The following is a 12662-nucleotide window of genomic DNA, read 5'->3' on the forward strand; positions in this document are numbered from 1 at the left end:
TGTATTGTTCGTGTAGTCTCTTACTTCTTCAAGTGAAAGCTGCCTATAATGGCCTAATTTGAAACAGAACTATCTGGCCAAAAGAACATTGTGAGCTTCGACAACGGCAGTGAATAGCGAGTAAGTAAGATTCTCCAAAGGAAATGCAACTCATGGAAGTACAAAGGCTTCACTGTAGTCTTCAACCTCGTCTTTCTCCCTTCCGTTGTGTAGTCAAAATTTAACAAAATAATATTTAACCGGGAGGGGGGTACTACTTCTGCGTTGATTATGTTCTTTCTGGTGGACTATAAAATGACCTTTAAATGCGCAAAATATCTGCAGAGCAAGTGACTGTAACGATATGAATTTCTTGATGCTTACTTTTGTTCATGCCTAATTATGCGCTATGCACGTCATCTTCTTCGCATAAAAAAAAGAAAGTGGAATCATGAACACAACTACTAAGAATAGACATATCTGCAGGCGCATTGGCAGTGTAAGAGGCGAATGCGAAGAAACTGAAGTCTTATGCAAAGGCCTTATGCCGGGCAGAAAAATGATTCGTAATATTATTAAGCGTAATGACCGAGACACGACTTAGAAACTCGTTATTAACGCCCAACCTTGGATGAATTTGCCTTCCAGCGACAAAACTTGTTGTGGAAATCTCAGCGCTTGTGTGTACGAACCTAAGCTTTTGATTTTGACGTGCTGTATTAAAAACTGCACAAAGACAGATGTTTTAGGTCGACGTCGGCAGCGAATCGAAACCAATTTTTTTTAATGGCTTGTTGAACGCCATTGCCGAGGCATAAACAGTTTGATCTTCCATGTCTGAGCCCAACCGCTTTTTAACCGAATTCACCGTGTGTGCAAGAATGTCGATAAAGAAACTGTACAAAATAATCAGGTGGCATTTTCACTGCCAGTGCGCCCAAATAACACTTTTAATCTCTGTATATACAGGGTTCTCGTACGCAGTTCACACAGTCAGTTTCCTACTAACTCAAGAAACACGAAGCGAAATACAAAGGGACTGAAGCAGCTTCTGGGGGCTTGTACGCTCAGATTAATTGGTAAAATACATAATGTTGCACTGTGCTTTTATTATCTGGAGAGTTAGGATACATTATTGACTAAACAACCAACTGTTGACACGTGCTTTAGCGATTAAAAGGGAAAATAGGAAGTTGTTTTTCAAAACATTACCTGTAAACGCGTATTTCGGACAGCTGTTATTTGTTTTGAGGCAAATAAAAGCTTTCAAATTATTTCCAACGAGAAATGGCGCACGTAATGTATGAGACAGGCCAGCTATGCGTTCCATACAGCGCATCTTACCTGATGATCTTTGTTATAACGTTTCCTGCGTTGAAATATTGCCATCATGTGTTCTAAGCACACAGTTTTCACTTGCCCCAAACCGCTCAAAGCATGAGTAATTCTGTTGGTTACGCAGTAAATCAACCACGGTAAACAACTACCCTGCGTAAAACATTCTAGTTCTTGGTTTAGTTACGTGTTCCTGGAGTACACAACGTGCAACCTGGGAGGGGGGTGAGGATAGACATGAGAACCACTTAGATAAACTGGGACAACGGAATATTCTTTAAAAGTACCCCCCAAAAGAAACATAGGAGCTTTAAGTAAACAACGGCCGCAACCACGAGCGAGCAGCAATCTGTGTAACACCTACCTGTGTAACACCTACTTGAGGAGACGTAACTGTGGTGGACAATCGTGTTTTACGCATCCTAGATTAGCTTGGTTATGCCTAGCACGAAGACTACGACCTCAACATTATTCAAAATGCGACAATCATATGTATCTGAAAAGAACCTCTTGCTGGGCTAGTTGGTGAATAGTTGCCTTGATTTGAAGCGCAACAAAAAAACACGGACGAAGAAACGGAGTAGACGAGACGGGCGCCTGTCTCGTCTACTCCGTTTCTTCGTCCTTGTTTTATTGTTGCGCTTCAAATCAAGGAAGCATATGTATCTTTTGGTAAATGCAAAAAATACAGTTTTGTAATACCTCTACATGGGTGTCTTTAAGGTAATAAAGTGAAGTCATCCAGTACTAGTGACTGGCTTCCTTTCTTTTGTCTGTCTGTCTGTCTGTCTGTCTGTCTGTCTGTCTGTCTGTCTGTCTGTCTGTCTGTCTGTCTGTCTGTCTGTCTGTCTGTCTGTCTGTCTGTCTGTTCAGTGGCCTGGCCAAACGTTGCTAGAACATTTAAAAAAGAAGTGTATACACACAAACCTTTGGAAATTACTCAAACGGGCACCATCTTAACATTTGTCAACGGTGTTCACAATGAAAAAACACAGAATATGTTTGCGGCAAAACGTACGCACATAATTGAAAGTATCACCATCGTTTCAATTTAAAAATCGTTAAAAACACAGTCGAAGTGAGGTGAGACAAACCCGAAAACTAGAAGAAAGAGCGCTACCTCTAATTTGAGGCACTCCAAGCGCAACCGAAACAAATGGTCCCAACAGATGACGCGCGATTCGGGCGGACGCGGGAAATTTGAACTGAATTTAGCGAACCTCCATGGCGTTTATCATGGAAGCAGCTGGGCGGGTGGGAGGGTGGCGACAGAACTTGGCAAGGATGGCAGACGACTATCGCCTTTCGACATTACACCAAAGCAAGCAGATCCAGGATCTTTTTTTTTTTTTTCTTTGCTTTCTTTTGCTCACTTATCGATATTTATGTGAATGCAGTTGTTTCAACAGCGAATCTGTTTATTAAATTTTTCGTGTCCGCAGTTAATCTAATTTTTTCGTTTCCGCAGTCAAAAATGACATTGCCGAACGCGTGGATGTGAGCGCGGGCCTCGCGTCGACCGCCCGGCAGTTAACAAAACCAAGAAAATGCCTAGCGCTCGTGTGTGCGCGCCTCGCGACGGCCGCCCAGCGTCCCTTGAGCACGTTTCTCACGCCGACCATGTCCACTTAGGGAGATTGGCCAAGATTGACCCCAAAAAAATAACTGCGTTTGCCGTAATCGTGGCAACACTTGCTCGGAACGAGAAAGACACATCATAGCGCACGGCCCTCCAAGGTTATGTTCAATTATTATCACTTCTAAAAAATGAAAGAATCTAGCACTTATAACAACAATGATGGAGTAAAAGTCGTTGTCGCAGCGAAGTAGCAGCGAATCGGCTGCAATAGGGAACTGAAACCTTCGTGATGCTCGTGAAGGAAATTGCGTACAGCTTCGCTACCTTGAAGTCTTTCGCGTTACTGGGAGCTTCCTTCATTTTGTTATACATTGCGGCCGTTCTGAACATACTTGCTTCCTAATTTCAAACACTCACATGTACGCTTATCACCACAAGGCTTGGCAAAGCAAAGTGCAACGGCGCGACTGCGATCCGTGTAAATAAAGCAATACCGAAGATAACATATTTGCACTTCTCCTGCGCATGGCCAGTTGGATGCTATCTCGTCAGCCTCTAATTCATTTCCTGTTGAAAAAAGCATAAAACCGTAGAAGAAATCGTCACCCACGCCAGTCAAAATAACATTTGATCAGCTCCCCCAGGTTTTGATTCAGTTAAAAAACAGTTGTGGTGCCACCTCTGGTTGATTTAGCCGGTATCTCAACGGGGTGATAGTGAAGTTCTTGATTATGGGGCCGTATTGAAGAGTTCTAGGTGTGGTCGGCCCGATAAAAAGGACACGAAGACCTTATACAATCTCCTTACGTTAACTAAAGTGCAAGGGGCAAACAAATCGAAACTTCAAACTGAAAAGTGTAACCCCACCCGCTGCGGTGGCTTAGTGGCTAAGCCGTTGTGCAGCCGCGGCGGCCTCTTTTCTGATGGGGTCGAAAAGCGAAGGCGCCCGTGTGTTCGAGATTTCGGCGCACGTTAAAGATCTCGAGGTGACCAAAACTATTCCGGAGCCCTTCACTGCGGCGCGCCTTATCGCCTGTGTAGCATCGGCGCTTTAAACCTCATAGTCAGTCAGAAGTGTAGTTCCAAGCGCGCATAAATCACATGAGCTTTTCAGTTTCAAGTCTAACTTGTCTAGCTATGAGTGCGCGTAAGCCACCTGGGCGTCATGAGAAGGACACCCTTTCCTGGCGAAGAGCCACCTACCTAGCGTTGCTGCGCATACATCACCAAATTCGTTTTCCCGTTGTTGCCTCTGTGCCGCCCTTTTTCGGGGACCCCGCTAAAGCTAGTGTTCCGCATTTTACTCATCAAAGTTACACATGGGCTATACGACAAGTCGTAATCAAGGTGTGGGAATTATTTGACCTGCCCGGGGTTCCTTTACATCCGCTCGTAAGTCCACGCGCAGGAGTTTTTGCTTTGCGTCTCCGTCAGAAAATCTTCCGCCGGGGCCGGCAATCAACCCCCTGATCTCGTGCTAGCGGATTCACTTGCAAATGAGACGGTAGCTACCATTAAGATGTAAGAATGCTACCGTCGCTGACTAAGCAGTTACTGCCTTGCATGATCCCAAAGCCTCGCGATGCGTCAGTCATTCTCTCCCGCCCGCTGTAAGCGTTCCTTTTGTCGCGCTTATCTCGAGGTCTCGACAACGCATCTGTCCCTGCCTCTGTCCAGCGCACATACAAGTCCGTCCAACACCCTCTAGATCCAAGAAAGCATTTGTGTGATGGCTTCGTAGCCGGATGACTCAGATTTTCGTTTTTTTTTTTTTTTACAATCGACGGTATAAAAAAATGCACGTTCCTGGTTGAGTCGGAAATTACTAATATTCTCGCAAGTACGACTGCACGAGGAAGTCCTTCGCACGTCTTAGCTAGAAGGCGTCGGATGTAGTGTCTGTGATTATCTGCGTTGCCGAGTGCGCGTCCTTTGCTGTGGAGAGCCCGCCATACAGGCATAAGCAGCTTCGGGAGCTGTTGCCACACTAAGGCGAACAGACGGCACAACTTGAACTCTGGATCCCAGACTCGCTGTGCCTGATAACGGCCAGGAAAACACTTCGTAGGCCGTGCTGCGTGCCGATGCTGGAACGTGCAGGCAGATGTCCGTCGTGTCTTTTTATAAGGTAAGCGGCTCCTCCTCCTACGTTTATTGCCCCGTATATGGTGTCTGTTTTTTTTTATGCTGCAGCTTTAGTCGTTATTCATGTCAGACGTAATGCACTTCTGCGGGATTGAGAGAAAAGAATTAGTGCCGAAGTAGTTTCATACCTTTTTATTTTCGCACCTGTAAGTGTTGTCCACCTTTCCGTATTTCCTACACTTCGTTTGAAAACAAATTGATCTTTTTATTTCATAGAACCGAATCCCGGAACACTTTACCGGAAACAATATTAATCGTAAATGCTACTTGCGTTTACTTCGGATAAAACCTTCCTGCTTGGGCCTGTTTACCTCCTGCTGTTTACCAATCTGATAATAGTTCGAGAAGCTCGTGTTAGAGCGAAACTTTTACACCGTGCCGCGCGAAACACAACAAACACAGTAAAACTAAACTTCATTTTTTCGAAGACAACTAACGACAATTCTTCTGGTTACTGCTAAGTTGTGTGTATTTCGAATTTTAAACGAAACAAAATGCAACACAAATTAATCAGCTTCCAGCGCTATTTGTGTGCAAAAATATGAAGTCGAGATTGAAGAGCGTTTTGTAGTAAACACTGAGCCACTTTCTTGAGCAGATGCCGCACGGTAATGACCGGAATGACGTTGCCGCAATCACGATTAGCCGATTCTCGGAATCCGGCGACATTCCTGTCATCCAAGTGAACGATTAGTTGATAACATGACGTCGAAGGTATTGTTTCCCCTTCCTCCCTCCTCTCTCTTCCCGGGTGACGTGTGCAGCAAATATGTGCACTTCGTGAGCTCTAACTTCTACCAACAGCTCAGCTCTGACGTAGAACTTTTGCGTCAGACTGTTTCCGATAATTCTCATACCGGAATGAAACTAACGGAAGCATTGTATTCTTCAAGGCACTGTGACAGGGTGATTGGGGAGCAAGTTTCTTTATTAACCTTGTTGCATTTTGGTACGAAATATGATCACAAGAGCGTACCTTGCAACAATTTGTACCAGTACTGTTATTTTTGGTAACATCATTATACTATTATTAAGCGCCGCATTCACTGCGGAAAACAGCGCGCCCTGTGCTTGACTTTCTGCTGTGGAGGCTGGGAAAACGGGAAAACGTACGTGCACACAAAAATAATTAGTTCACGATGTTCGCTTGTATTTATAAGATACCACAGCAATTTCGTAACGATATTACAACTCTCTATAGCTGGTATCGTAGCATATCATTCATCAGCTCTAAACAGAAGTCCACCGTGAGTAGCATGTCGCCAATGCTTTTAGCACGAGGACTTTGCACGTATACTAGGGTAATGATAAAATGCAAAAGGACTGCACTTGCACTCTCACCTCGCGAGAAGTCTCGTCACTCACCACGAGAAACCACCCAAGAAGATTGACTTGATGAAATCTCTTGGAATCACAGTAAAACAAGTGAAAGACGCCTGAATGCTTTTCACGCGTTTCTCCCAATATACGGTATTTCAGGATGTTATTCTCGTTAACTAAAAATAGGGACATATTCGTAACGGGAGCAACACGCCGACTTTGTCAATGCAAATTAGGTTCAGTAGACAGGGATCGAAGGGCGACGTTCTTACACTTCTTGCTTTGTGGTGCTTCATCTTTGCTCACAGATACTTTCTACGCCCACAATGGCTCGGACACTACAGCTGCCACCATTGCTGCTTCTGTTGCTGACTTCGGCATGGTCAGAGCCCACATCGGAAAGCCCTAAGTACCACTGCCTGGTACCTGGCTGTGATTGCACCATGTTCGACGAAGCGGGTGACATTTTTCTCAGGTGTGCGAACCATTCTTTACGGCAGTTTCCCGAGCTGATACACGGTGTTGTCGGAGTTGACGCCAGCCACAACTTCATAAATGCTTTGCTGACATTCCCAAAGCGGCCTCTTCAAGTACTGGACCTTCACTTCAATCGCATCAGTGAGCTGTCGCCTGGCGTTTTCGCGGGCCTCAACGTCCTCGAGGTTCTCGACTTAAGCCACAACAATATCGCCGAAGTTCATCCCGAATGCTTTGAGGGGCTTGGAAATCTGTTGGTGCTAAATCTGACTGAGAATTTCCTCGAGGTGCTCAAGCCAGGGATATTCGGTGCGATGCCTCGTTTGAAGAAACTCATGCTCGCTAGAAACTCTCTAAAAGCCATCGACCCTTCGTGGCTCCTCAGTCTGCATGCCTTGGAACACTTGGACCTACGAATGCTTGGTCTCCGCTCGCTTCCAAAAGCAACCTTCAAGGCCGTCCCGTCTCTTAAACTGTTGGAATTATCCGACAACGACTTCGAACACGTGCCCACGGAAGCAATCGGCAGTGCAACGTCATTGGAAGTATTGCACTTGGAGCACAACCCAATCAAGACACTGGATTCCAAGTCCTTCTCTCAGATTACGTCAATCCAGGAGCTCCACCTCTCGGCAATGCCGTTGTTGGAGTCCGTGGAGGACGGTACCTTCGTTGGCCTGAACTCGCTTAAAGTCCTCGACCTCGCCAACAACCCTCTCTTGAGTTTTGTAGGAGCAGGAGCTTTCGGCACCCAACCGGGCAAAGGAACGCTAGAAGAGCTGTATCTGGCCTACGACAACTTGACAATGCTTCCTTTTGGCGGCTTTGAGTGGTGTGATGTTCACATTCTGGATCTGCGCGGCAACCCGTGGCATTGTGACTGCTCTTTGCACTGGATCAAAGGTTGCCACTTTGCACCAGAGCTTACGACCAACTTACTGTAAGTACCGCCTATTTTCTCCAGTACTTCACCATTCCCGTTTATCCTATTCATTGCGTGCCGCGTGCAACGAACGCTACTTTAATGTCGAGTGTATGTGTAGGGTCCGTCTACTACCCCTTTCGATTCGGCTACAACGAAAAGGCAATAAAACTTTTCACGCTAATTTTTCTCCGTGGTTGCTTTGCCTGAGTTAAACTTTTTTTTTTACACCTTGGTGTTCAACCTTCATACCCATATACTGCCGAAGTACAAAATTTTCGGGCTTCATCTTTACCGTATTCGGGTGTGCTTCCATAATAGGCGCAGGAGTCCAACCGCAAGCGGCCTTGTCACGTAAAGGTCATTGTTTCCCTATATCCTAAGGTACTACAACGGTATTGTAATGCACCAAACTGTTTGTTTACTAGATTAAAAGAAAGTCTGCAGTGTATACAACGCCACCAACGCGCGACGTTGTTACGAGGCGGTGGAGAATACACTCGAAGCGCCCCTTTTGAGGGGTGCAGTGGAATTTGGTTTCAGGGAAGACTAAATTCCGTTTTATATTACTCATGAAAGGCATGGGAGTGACTTTTTTTTGTTTTTACAAAAATACAGGAGTTCCCAGATAAATTACAATATAAAAGAACAGCGGCCTCGTAAATTGATCGTTTACCAGAAAAAAAGTTCTTTAATTTTTGTACAAATAGGAAGACCGGATGAAAAATAGCAGAGCGTTCTCACCAAGTGTAGGGATGTACAGGGGCCGTTGAATTTTGCTAAAATTGCTGAAATACATGAGTGTCAGCAAGAACAGCTACAATCCTCTTCCTGTGTCACAATTGTTCATGTTTTTTTGTTTGTTTTGAAAACACCACTTTCCTATTATGGGATGCAAAACATTCACGCCGCAACGAAAAAAACTTCGAGTGACACTGAGGCATGCTGATATGATTGGTTAGCGACCGAGGCTGTTAAAATACTAATGCAAACACTATTGTCGCAAATTAATGACAAATGTGCTTTGAATTGTAATTTCACATCACTTAATTTTGTAGCGTATCGAGTACAGCGCGGCCCGCGTTAGTGCAAAATAATAAAACACAGATGTTTTATTAGCAAAGCTGTCTAAGCGTTTAGTTCCGTCGTCGAGAGTTACCAGAAAACTTAGCCTAACAGAGCGCACTAACCGAGTGAGTGTTTTAAGACCCAACCACATGCACGCGTAAAATCGATGTACTCGCGCAACGACGTACGCCTGCGGCGACATACGCCGTTGCCGTTATGCCGACCGAACCACACATCACCGCAACGCGAGCGTAAACCAATCCGCCGCGCAGTGTAGCTCGACAACCGCGGACTCAGCTTTGTGGCGACCAGTTCAACAACATTTTAACTTAAATAAAACAAATAATGCCTATTCTCACGAAAGTATGTGTATTTAATACAGAAACAACTAACACAGTTCTTGAGACATCAAAAAATGTCCCCGCATTTCCCCGAGGGGAAGAATGTGAAAGTGCGAATGCAGGAGTTGAATTTGCGCTGTTCGGTAATGCTCGCGAAAGAGAGATCACACACACACACACAACTACAAAGAAAGAAAGATGCATTTATTCACAGACACCTATTTGTGTTTTCGTTGTACTTGATTGCTAGAGCGGATCTCAGCTTTGAAATTTCGTGTCAGTACTCCTTTAAGCGGGTGCATTAGCCCTTCTCACGCCCGATTCCTGGCCAATCCCTCACGTGGGTATGTGCCATGCACAGACACCTATTTGTGTTGTCGTTGTACTTGATTTCTAGAGCGGATCTCAGCTTTGAAATTTCGTGTCAGTACTCCTTTAAGCGGGTGCATTAGCCCTTCTCACACCCGATTCCTGGCCAATCTCCCACGTGGGTATGTGCCATCTCCCCCCGTTGCCAAGGAAGACGAGGAGCGCGCGCACCCGCAGCTGTTGCTATGTGGACGGACGGCGGTCAACGGAATTCAGGGTCGCTTATAAAGTGCATTCGCACTTAAAACGTTAAGGATTAGTATGGATACTTGGCAGGCACAAATCCCTCCGCTACATTTGACGTAAACTGCCTTGCTCCCATAGTTGCTCGTTGCTTCACTTGTTTTGGTTGGTTTCTCTCCGTATTTTACAAATTACTTCGTTTTATCCCATAATTAATAGTAAAGTTAGCTTAGTTATCAGTTTGCTGTCTTGTTATGCGACCTGATATCATCGCCAGAGGTCTACGCCAACACCGTGCGCTGGAGCGTTTGCGTCGATGTCTGGTGAGCTCTGGCTTGGGCGTAACAAGCGCGTAGCAATGCATTTGGCGTACGCCGGAGTACGCCGGTTCCTTGTGCGCTTACGCGGGTTTACGTCGTTGCGTGAGTACGTCGGTTTTTCGCGTGCATGTGGTTGAGCCTTTAGTTTGAGCGCGCTCATGTGCGCTCAAACTAAACGAGCGCACGTGAGCGTGCGCCTCCTGAGGAGTGCCATGCGTCGTCCAGGCTTGCGCGTTGGCTTGCGCCACGTGTGGAGATCGCAAATAAATACCAAGGAAAAATACTGAGCACACGTGAGCTCGCGCCTCTTCGGGAGCGCCCGGCGTCGGCCAGCGCGACATTCGAGAACACTATGCGCAGTGTTAGTGGCGTGATCTCTCGCGTTCTGCTCTTTTATATAGTTCACGTACGTTCGCGCCTGGAGTGAGGAGCACAGACGTTGAGTTCGCGCTGCAGAAGCCGAGTTCGCGAAGACGGTTGCCGCGTTTTCGAACGCATGCTAATGCGGTCCTGCACTTTGGAAGAGATGGGAAAACCTGCGGACAAAACGATCCGCAGGCAAAGTGCCCAGCTCGAACTTGCTTAATAGGCCGTAGCGAGCTACTTTGAACATTAAATCTACCCAAAATATCCCCGGTTTGCGGCGCGAGACGGAATAGCGTAGTCGGACACAACGGTCAGCGCTACAAGCATTTATTTGCACAAGGTGACGCAGCGGGTCTCTACAAAGTAGCGGGAAAATTTTAACAGGTTACAGAGGGTGGGCAACATTCTCAGTCGGTATGTCGCATCTGGCAGGGTGCACGATTGGTTACACCATCACTCTTTCACAGTCACGACGCCGAGTAAACTGCCCCCGTTACTTCCATTTTTACCTTTTTTACACAGTTGCAACTCGCCCGATGAGCTGTCGGGAGTTCCTGTGACGGAGTTGATCACAAATGACCTGCACTGCGAGCAGCACAGCGCCGCGGTCTCGGGATCCGAGCAGGCCGAGGAAGTCCACCACCACGGCCACATGACGCTGCGCCTGCTCGTGGTCACTGCGGGCCTGGTCACGCTGCTCATGGCGGTGGCCGTGGTGCTGGTAGCGTTCCGCCGCGACGACATCCGCTACTGGTACCAGAACCGAAAGCGCGTCGGGGCCGTCTACTACGTCAAGGCCAACTCGCCCAATTCCTCCAACCGTGTCTCGCAAGTCTGACGAAGAACCTGTAGACCCTGAGCTGTACGGACGTCTCGGACGTGTGACTGTGCGTGTTGGTGTGCACGTTGTGGCAGTTGGGGCACCGCTAAAGTAGTGGAAAAGCATCTACGAAAACTTGCCCTGATTCCTTTATCTGCGGCCCCAACCCAAACTCATGTCGCTCGTTGCGAAAGCGGAAAAAAACACTACGTAAGCGATTTTGAAAACCAATTTATTCTTGGAAGATTGCATTGTGACTGCCTTGCGTTTATCTTCTATGTTTAAATTCACTGCTAAAGCCTCGGTACCGGTTCAAGAAGCCGGTAAGTTAAGTGAGTTAGAACTCTCTAATTTATTTTTGGTTCAACCATGCAACTTAACTGAGGACAAAGGAAGACGAAGACACAACTCCCGTGTCACCTTTTGCATTTGTCCTCGGCTATTTGGGCTGTTCAACCAAAAATAGCCTCTGGGTCGGGCTATTTTGTTAACTGCAATAGGCGACATCACTTCAATCTATTCGGTAGATGTGCGGCAAATGTTTGTTGACTGCAATTGTGCACGGCTGTTTCCAAGATGCTCCTGGTAAGAAACCTGTGGTGTTCTTTAATGATTGTGGGTTGAAGCGGTGGACAAACTAGGGAGCGCAAACATAACTGAGAATAAATCCTCAGGGAATTCTAGGGAGCGTTAGAAATGTTGTTAGATAATAATAAAGAGCCGATGTCTGCTTTGGTGTTTGAGAATGTCACTTTATAAATTTGTTGAGCTGACTATTTAAGGGTGGGTAAATTTCAGCGCACCGACGCGGAACCCATTACGCACATCCTAGGGCTCACGTTTGATATACGGCCACCACGCAGGGAGCTTCATGACAGCGAATGAAGAACTGCACAAAAAGGTTCCGCATCAAGGCCGTGTTGAACTCACCATCTCGATAGAACAAAGTGGTACGCCCTCACACATATACCAACGAGTGCACTGTGAATTTTTTTGTTCTACGTTTTTGCACTTGATGTTGTCACTTGGCGTTTGTTTGTATTTTGTAACGTTTTGTGACAGTACCGGCACAGGGAAGGGCCCTTGGTGTTTCACATAGTGCTTTAGGAGCTCTTTCGAAATGTGTTGTGTCTCCAGCGTGGATGCTATATCGTTTTCTTGCTTTTTGGTTTGAAAGCACAGTGAACCTACTACGGCCATTTTTGCGGGGTTGAGAAATAGTTTCTTCGGTGATGCTGTAGGTACTTCACCGCCTATAACCCGTCTGCGCGAGGGCTGGAGGAGGTGACGCGGGTATGAGACGGCTTGATGTTAGGCTTAACATGACGCATTCAGGTCCAACGTCGTTAAAAGGACAGACAACCGATTTTTTTTAGTCCATCTTTTCTCGCTCACATGAAAGCCAGAGTTTTATATAGTGGGGTAACACCAGTAATTT

General features: G+C 46.3%; 1 protein-coding gene across 3 annotated transcripts; it reads left to right on the forward strand.

The window, feature by feature from the left end:
• Positions 1–4842: 4842 nt before the first annotated feature.
• On the forward strand, positions 4843–11960 carry LOC144179007 (uncharacterized). 3 transcript variants are annotated; one of them, XM_077707169.1, is made up of 3 exons: positions 4843–5021; positions 6667–7775; positions 10927–11960. In XM_077707169.1, the coding sequence occupies exons 1-3, from the start codon at positions 4998–5000 to the stop codon at positions 11240–11242; spliced, it is 1449 nt and encodes a 482-aa protein (XP_077563295.1). In that variant the 5' UTR covers positions 4843–4997; the 3' UTR covers positions 11243–11960. The 3 variants fall into 3 exon arrangements, with proteins under 3 accessions (XP_077563295.1, XP_077563297.1, XP_077563296.1); XM_077707171.1 differs by lacking the exon at positions 4843–5021 and adding an exon at positions 5071–5184; XM_077707170.1 differs by lacking the exon at positions 4843–5021 and adding an exon at positions 5726–5752.
• Positions 11961–12662: the final 702 nt, after the last annotated feature.

The sequence above is a fragment of the Haemaphysalis longicornis genome, unplaced genomic scaffold (genome assembly GCF_048455015.1).
Source record: "Haemaphysalis longicornis isolate Haplotype H1 unplaced genomic scaffold, Haemaphysalis longicornis Haplotype H1 scaffold_4, whole genome shotgun sequence".
Taxonomy (NCBI): Eukaryota; Metazoa; Arthropoda; class Arachnida; order Ixodida; family Ixodidae; genus Haemaphysalis; species Haemaphysalis longicornis.

Bases quoted from the DNA above. Each gene is read 5' to 3' on its own strand.
- LOC144179007 (XM_077707169.1), top strand. From the start codon at position 4,998: ATGTCCGTCGTGTCTTTTTATAAG. The intron at 5,022-6,666 runs GTAAGCGGCTCC...CTTTGCTCACAG, and splicing joins CCGTCGTGTCTTTTTATAAG to ATACTTTCTACGCCCACAAT. The intron at 7,776-10,926 runs GTAAGTACCGCC...TTTTTTACACAG, and splicing joins GAGCTTACGACCAACTTACT to TTGCAACTCGCCCGATGAGC.